General features: G+C 39.3%; 1 protein-coding gene across 1 annotated transcript; it reads left to right on the top strand.

Moving 5' to 3' along the window:
* The first annotated feature begins 5,620 nt into the window (after nt 1–5,620).
* her6 (hairy-related 6) lies at nt 5,621–7,438 on the top strand. Its single transcript, XM_048199282.1, has 4 exons — nt 5,621–5,991; nt 6,109–6,204; nt 6,316–6,403; nt 6,609–7,438. The coding sequence occupies exons 1-4, from the start codon at nt 5,884–5,886 to the stop codon at nt 7,127–7,129; spliced, it is 813 nt and encodes a 270-aa protein (XP_048055239.1). The 5' UTR covers nt 5,621–5,883; the 3' UTR covers nt 7,130–7,438.
* The last annotated feature ends 923 nt before the right edge of the window (nt 7,439–8,361 follow it).

An 8,361-nucleotide genomic window follows, 5' to 3' on the forward strand; every position in this document is an offset into this window, starting at 1 on the left:
ACCAGCACCACATCCTCTTGTACCACTGTTTGAAGAATTTATCTTCCAGAATCTGGCAGTAAGTTTTGGAAGATCATTTTTAGTCCATCTCTGCAAGACAGACATTTCAGGATAAGAGATGGACTAAAAGTGAACTCAAACACCTTACTGCCAGATTCTGGATAAATTCTTCAAACAGTGGTACAAGAGGATGTGGTGCTGGTCCATCAGGAGTCATTCTCAAGCTGTCTGTCTATAAGCCCTATTAAAACCCAGTCTTCATGTATTTTATAACACTTCAGCTTGTGATTCTTATCAAGTGCAGGTCATTTTTTAGGATTCTTTAGCTAACCTAAGTCTCTGAGATCCTGAGACCTTGCACTTCTGGAGACTCCAGGTAGGTTGCAGCTCTGGAAAATGGTGGCGCTGGAGACTAAAGGGTTCCTGATGGTTTCACACTTAATTCTTCACCTTAATTCTTAATTATTTTGCAGTTAACATGTGTCTTTTCTTTTCCACCTGTTTTTGTCTGACCCCGCTGACCCAATGAGCATTTTGCTGTCCCTTGGTCATGCTTTAACTTTGCAATTTCTAGTATTGCATTAGTATTGCGTCCTTCTCATGAGTATTTAATAATTTTTGACTTTTCAGTCTGAGTTAAATCTCTTTTTTGACTCATTTTGCCAGTAAAAGAAAACTTGCCTAATAATTCTGCACACCTGAATATAAGGCATTTTTCATTTCCAGCCTTCATGAACAATTATATATCACTTATAAATGATTAAAAACAATATTAATAGTAGTTATTAAGATTGATGTGGATTGGAATTGGTAAAATGTGCTTGGGAAAAAAATATGATCAGAAAATCAACTTGCCTAATAATTCTGCACTCCCTGTATAAACATTGATCAGATATGAAATAAAAAGAAGCTCAACTGAACCTGCTTGACACACTAGAACAAACCTCTTGCAGAAGCTCAAACGTGCTGCGTAACACACGAGACCGAACCTCATTGGTTCTCGCACGCGCCAAAGCAAACATGCTTGAGCTTCCGTTTACCACAACTGATGTGTGAGTTGACGAATGTTTATATGTGAATAAAAGCCTAAATTAAATCTGTTCATCATATAAAACGATCATGTCTCTTCAGAAAATTTGGACTAAACTGCTCAATTCATATGGATTCATTTTTAGGATCTCTTTATGAACTTTGAAGAGTAAAAGTGTCAGTTGTGTAGCTGTCTATGAAGGGACAGAAAGCTCTCAGATTTCATTAAAAAGATCTTCATTTGTGTTCTGAAGATGAACGAAAGTCTAACAGGTTTGGAATGACATGAGGGTGAGTAATTAATGACAGAATTTTCATTTTTGGGTGAACTAACCCTTTAAGGGCCTATCAACCTGCATCATCTAGAGTTTCTTGACTGAATTTTGTATTTCTTGTGTGGAACACAAAAGAAAATAACTTGAAAAACTTGTCAGCATTTTTTTTGTCCATACAAGGCAAAAACAGTTCTTTTGTGTTCCGCAGAAGAAAGAAAGTCATATTGATCTTAGTCAGGGTAGCGCCATATTTAATTTTTGACAGGAATGAAAACAAGGCTGTGAGGGATAAAAGTACAGTGCGTTTAATGGAATGTACTGTAGTTTAACTTACCATTTACAAAGTCTTTTGATAAAAAAAACAGTTCTGAAAGTTGTGAGCTGTAAAAATTACATGATAAAATTACATAGAGCATGGGCCATTGTAAAGACTGTAAGTCTATCCCTCACAGCCTTGTTTTCATCTGTTAAATTCAATATGGCGTCTAACCTGACTAGGTATATAGGTTTGGATCAACATGTGAGCAAGTTAATAATGACAGAATTATCAGATTTTTAGATGTAACATCCTAAAAAGAGTTCTGTGCAAACTGTTCTCTTCATTTACATTTAATTTTCCATAATTTCATCAGAAATATACATGGAGAGCCAAGTGCTTGCTGGTTTAAACTATTAAAAACATCACATACTCATCACAAAACAATGAACGTGACAGTAATCAACCAACAACTATGTAAAGAAAACCTGCCAAACAGTCAAATGCAAGCAATTCATACCACAGTGCATGCTGAGAATAACGTATATGGGACAGAATATTGTAAGTTCTCAAAACTATTGAACTGTAAGTAAACTTATTTTTAAGCATTATTTACCTGATCTAACAATCATTTTTCTACAGACTAAAAATTCATCTGCTTATTCACACATATGGATATCTGCCAATGTCACATTATACATTTCAGTAAGCCGTCAACGGTGACTGACAGCTCCTTGAGCAAGGCTGACACCATGACACCCTCACTGCCGGCTGCCCGACCCCTTCAAGAGATCCCTATGAGCCGTCAACAGCAACTTTCCTTTGGCAGCTGGCATTCATCACTGGCTTACACATTAACTTTACACTGGCTCTGTGATTGCAGCTCAGCATGTTTGGGAGCATGCTATCTCCCACTTTCTCACGTACTTTAGTCCTGATTACATTATTGCTGTGTGTGGACAGCCATGGTTGAGAGACCTTGATAAAGATATGATTCTGAGAGAGAGAGAAGTGTGGAGTGAAAGGGGGCTGCAGAGGGAAGTGTATGAGTGTGCTTACGTGAGTGAGCGAGATAGTGAGATTGAGAGAGAAGCGGTGACATAAAGACTTTGCTAAAATGAGTACATGTTGCTTTAACCATAGTTATGTCAATAAAAGTGACAATAAACCAAGTGAACACACGGCCATAATGAACTTAATTGCACACACAGATGTATGCTGTTCTTCATTGTTGCAATTAATACACACCGTAACAATGAGCCTATTTTTCCCATATAGACACAATAACGACATGATCTCACAAAAGGTAACACTGCAGGAAAACGCACACGGGACTGGCAGCGTCCAGGTGCTTGGGGGGTGGGTAAGGGGGGTAAAGGGAGGGACAACGCAACCTGCCCGTAATTCAATGCACCCTCTAGATCCCTTGTGCAACACGAGCATGAGAAAGTTACTCATGCGGAGACTAAAGGTTTCTGAATCTACCAGTCTTTGTCTACTTGACATCAATACATTTGTTTTGCGAGTCCTTTACAAGTGTGAGAAAGAGCGATGAATCTGTTTCGCAGTGTAAACAAATGGGACATTGAGTACTTTGAGTGGTAAGTTTTTCTTAAAAATGTGTGGAGCTAGAATATTATTTTCCTGCAAGGGGAGAGCAGGAGTATTGTAACACATTTTGTCTGTAACTCAGTGTTTTGTGTCTCAAACTTTGATATGGTTTTCCCATATTAATCTGCTTCAAATTTACATTGTGTAGAAATCTACTACTTAACACTAAACTGTGTAAATTAGTGTGAAGCACAAAGAGTTCTGTTTGTTGCAACCTTCCCCCACTTCCGGGATGGGTTGTAACAGTAGGTGGGGTGGGCTGTAACACTAATTTACTTGTTCAAAATAATTGTTATGCCACCCCTCCATCACCTCCCCCATTTCAAAAGCATTTTAATTCAAAGCCGTATATATGCAAAGAAAACACTTCCATTCATAACAGCTAATAAAACAGAAAGCATGTCTGGTCAGACATTATATTAGCTGTTTTTTTTAACATGTAGCCTAGATGAAATGCATGTAGATGTTAAATATTTCATTAAACAAGAATATTCTCATTAAGTTCTCTCAAATAAGTCATTAACATTAATTTTCTTACCTCAGAATTTTTAATTGGTTAAACTGATGATGTTCAACTCACCCTGGTGTTACAACAGCTGTCTTTCCTACAAAAAAAAAGAGAAGAAATACATACATAAATAAATAAATAGTCACACACTGTACAAAACAATGTTCATTATCATACAAAGGTAAAGTAAAACTGATAATAAACAAGATGGAACTGCTTGAAATTGTTGCTCTTTTATTGCCATATAACAGTTAATTAACATCAACATGTATGTTACATGCACGCTATAGTGTCGTCAATACGAATTTTATAGCAAAAACTGAGGAAATGTGATTAGAAACGCATATAATAACAACACAGACAGTTTAGCAGCCTGCCACTATGATATATCACAGTCATGAACTGCAGGCGAACCCCCGGCGCTCTGTCCCGCAGACGCGCGCAAAGCCGGCAGGAGCAGCGCCTTCCCCCGCCGCTTGCGCGCCACGTGTCGCGGGGTCTGCAGCAGCTGGAGACTCTCACCCCTGTAAATGTGCATATCAGAGGGCTGGCAACACACTCCACACACTCCAACCAGTGTCTTTACTGTTAGTGGATTATGACACCACTAACTGACAAGTCTGTTAGTTTATGATAGATGGCAAAAATATGCAATATGTAAACGTCATCGTTTAAACGTCGATACATTCGACTTCTCTTTAGCGGACCGTGCACAGGGTTTTGTCCAAATTGTGTTTGTTTTCATGGCAGGACAGGCAGAAAAGCATGAATGAATTTAGGGTTTTGTGGCGTTCGTTTGCGACCTTGTCCGAGGATCATAAAATCATGACCTAAATTAGAGCTGCTTCTGACAGCCACAGTCAAGGACACTATCCGCGTTGTGCGCGCTTTCGGTCTGAAATATCTTCACACTGGCTCGCATTCCGATAAGCCCGATCGAGCTCTCAGTGGGCGTGGTTTTCCCAGGCTTTTAGAACAGCAGCTGCTATTTACCTTCCCTCTAATGTAAACCACCACCGCCACCCCTAGCCCGCCAGCCAAACCTCAACCACCGAGGTAATAAAACATCCTGGCACGTGCTCCACATTCACAATAGCGCTCGTGAGCCGACAGATGTCAAAATGCCAACAGCAGCGACGCACTTAAAGAAATACAGCGCTGCTTTGACAAATGAACTTGTACACTGTAAAAATGTACAACACACTAACATTAAAAAGCCTAAATTTAATTTCTGCCTTATTTTTTTTTTACTTTTTTTTTTTTTTTTTTTAAGTTAAATCAAAGTGGTGGGAAAACAGCCTGCAGTGATTAGGTTATGCACCTTTTCAACCACTTTAAATCGAATGACAGTAGCCTAATTATTGTGAGAAGTTAAGAAGTGACTTTCTTCAGTGTAACTTGCCAGAGAAAATGTGCATCCTCCTTTTTTAGATTTATAAAATTGAGACCACTTTAAAAAAATGCTGTTTTCATTTTTAATGATTTATCATTTGGAATACTGTAATATTGCGGTCTTCACAACAGGCAGTTTATTTATTTATTTATTTAGTAAAAGGCAAACTCAACTGCATTTTATTTTACTTTTTTATATAGCCTATTATAGTAAACAATTTTTTTCACGTGTTAAGCTTTCTATAACGAGCGGGACGTAAGTAGCCTACTTTTAGTTTCCTTACTTAGTTTCAGTGGATCTATATGTGTATTGAAATGTAATTACAAAGTATCTTTACGGAGACTGGCTCTTAAGTGTTAATATGTAAACTGAATGATTGAAGGCAGTCCCGGTTGTGCCCTAAACCCGGCCGCGCGCCATTGGCCACCCGCTCAAACGCTAAACAACCAATGGAGGGGCGCCGACCACGAGCCATCCTCCCCTCGGGCCGCGTGTCCCTCACGCTGATTGGTAGAAAGTTACTGTGGGAAAGAAAGTTTGGGAAGTTTCACACGAGCCGTTCGCGTGCAGTCGGAGATATAAATAAGACCAACACGACGCTGAGGCAGGCAGTTGCTACGACCGCTGGCAAACGGTGAAATCAGAGACTGTGACATCATTGCCGCACTAGTTGATCTCGGGACACTTCGTGCGGATATCCATTCATATCTGGAACTGTATCTACGTGCATAACAGCGTTTACTCTAATAGAAGATACTGAAGAGGAGGATTTCTTTTTTAAAAAAATCTCAAAGGATACTTCCCAGAGAAGATGCCTGCCGACATCATGGAAAAAAGCTCCTCTTCTCCGGTTGCCGCGACTCCGGCGAGCATGAACAGTACACCTGATAAACCCAAAACGGCTTCAGAGCACAGAAAGGTTTGTATTGATATTGAACTGTACTGCATTTATTTCCAAACATCGCACACTGGATTGAGAAATAGTTCCCGAAGTTGATAGACGCACTGACTTATTTTTTTTTCTTTTGCATTTTAGTCTTCTAAACCCATTATGGAGAAAAGAAGAAGAGCGAGAATCAACGAAAGCTTGGGTCAGCTGAAAACGTTAATCTTAGATGCCTTGAAAAAAGATGTAAGTACTGAAAGTCCGACTGATTTTTGCAATTATATCTGGGTTAAATATTAATATATCTCCTTACAAAACCGCATATCTAAACCAATCTCCTTTTTTTTCTCCACACAGAGCTCCAGACACTCCAAACTTGAGAAAGCGGACATCCTGGAGATGACAGTGAAACATCTCAGAAACATGCAGCGGGCACAAATGACCGGTAAGTCGCGGATCTAGCTAATGAATATTCATAAAAAATAGTTTTTGAGAACTTTCAGAAACTCGGCTGCAGAGCGTTTCTCTCTGTAGGCTACACTTGTTTTAAATGTTGCGAGATTATTTCCCCCTCCTGAATTCAGAGTTTTAGAACATGTTCAGCTACTCAAGATGTTCTGACCGAAAGTTTTTCCTCATTTTCTTTCCAGCTGCCCTGAACACGGATCCCACCGTTCTTGGGAAGTACAGAGCTGGATTCAGTGAATGCATGAACGAGGTGACCCGGTTCCTGTCCACCTGTGAAGGGGTTAACACCGAGGTCAGGACCCGGCTGCTGGGTCACCTAGCCAGCTGCATGACACAGATCAACGCAATGAATTACCCAACACAGCACCAGATACCTGCCGGGCCTCCTCATCCATCCTTCAGTCAACCGATGGTTCAAATCCCCAGCGCGACTCAACAAGCCAACGTTGTGCCTCTAAGCGGAGTCCCCTGCAAAAGCGGGTCTTCCTCCAACTTGACTTCTGACGCAACAAAAGTTTACGGAGGCTTCCAGCTTGTGCCGGCAACGGACGGACAGTTCGCCTTTTTGATTCCCAACGCTGCCTTCGCTCCAAACGGCCCCGTTATTCCAGTGTATGCCAACAATTCCAACACACCGGTTCCGGTGGCCGTGTCTCCGGGAGCACCGTCCGTCACGCCAGATTCCGTTTGGAGGCCTTGGTAGACAGATGAAAGAAAACAAAAAAAAACTCTTAAAGACTCTTAAAGACAAATTACACTTGTTTTCTTTGTTCAGCGTTTACTTTTTTGTTCTTTTTGTATGAAAATGTGTTTTAAGAGATGATGCACTATATTTGTATAGATCAAAAGGGAGAGAAGTTCATATTGAAATAAGTTTTGTATTGTTGAATTCCGTTCAATGCATTTTTATATTTGCGGTATCTTTTCCACGTTGTGATGCCAAAGATATGTTGAATGCGCTTTCAAGTTTCTTCATTTTGGAAGATAAATAAATTACATATTAAAAATGAAATGTTTTGCCTCAGTGTTTAGTTATATTCTAACCTTGCTTTTCTGAACATTGCTTATTCTTACTTTAAGCAATGATTTGGGCCGTCTCGCATGTTCATTTAGGCTAAACATGCTGCAGTCTTTAAAGAAGCTTGTTTTGTTGCTCTTAATCACTGTAAAGAACAAACTCAGGAAAACTTATGTTAAATCACGCCGGTGGAACAGACATTAAACTGCATGTAGTAGCTATGGATGTAGGCTACATTACTCTTACGTCTAAGAAGTGTTTTTAAGTATTTTTACAATCAGCTGATCATCTGTCACTTGTAGCCTCGTTTTCATTCGAGAAAAAAAAGTCTACACTGAATAGGTTTACAACTGTGGTGATACAACTTCTATATAGGCTTTATTTTGATTGATATCCTAGTGAAATACAAGTATTGTTTATATAGGCCTAAAAGTAGACTTTGTTAGCACGTAAATGGTGTCGAATTGTAGGCTAATTCGAAATTTCTATCGTTATTAACACTTTTCTCTTATTGCTCAAGAGAAACACTTAACTAGAAGTTTGTATTAATTAAATAAAGATTATATTTTAATAACTAAATGCTATGTCGAACACAGGACGAATAGGCTACTGGAAGAAGGTTTAATTAATAGCTACAATTAGCTTAATGAATTAACTGAATTAATAGCATGTCGCTTTATATAGCCTAAACATATAGGGATTTTTATCACAACAAGTACTTCATAAACATTACTGTTGAACGATTAATACCTGTATAAGCGTTGTGTGTGACATGTAGACAGCCATCAAAGGGATTACAAGAGTCTGAAGCTGAATGTAGCAACAAAGTTCAGCAGCAGACAGAGCGAGTGCAAACGATTTTTATTACGCGACCATTTAGCGCCATCTAGTAATTCAAATGTGAACTACAACTGCAG

This window comes from Megalobrama amblycephala, linkage group LG8 (assembly GCF_018812025.1).
Source record: "Megalobrama amblycephala isolate DHTTF-2021 linkage group LG8, ASM1881202v1, whole genome shotgun sequence".
NCBI lineage: Eukaryota > Metazoa > Chordata > Actinopteri > Cypriniformes > Xenocyprididae > Megalobrama > Megalobrama amblycephala.

Coding starts and splice junctions, on each gene's coding strand:
- her6 (XM_048199282.1), top strand. CDS start 5,884: ATGCCTGCCGACATCATGGAAAAAAGCTCCTCTTCTCCGGTTGCCGCG. Junction 5,992..6,108: donor CGGCTTCAGAGCACAGAAAG/GTTTGTATTGAT, acceptor TTTGCATTTTAG/TCTTCTAAACCCATTATGGA. Junction 6,205..6,315: donor TAGATGCCTTGAAAAAAGAT/GTAAGTACTGAA, acceptor TTCTCCACACAG/AGCTCCAGACACTCCAAACT.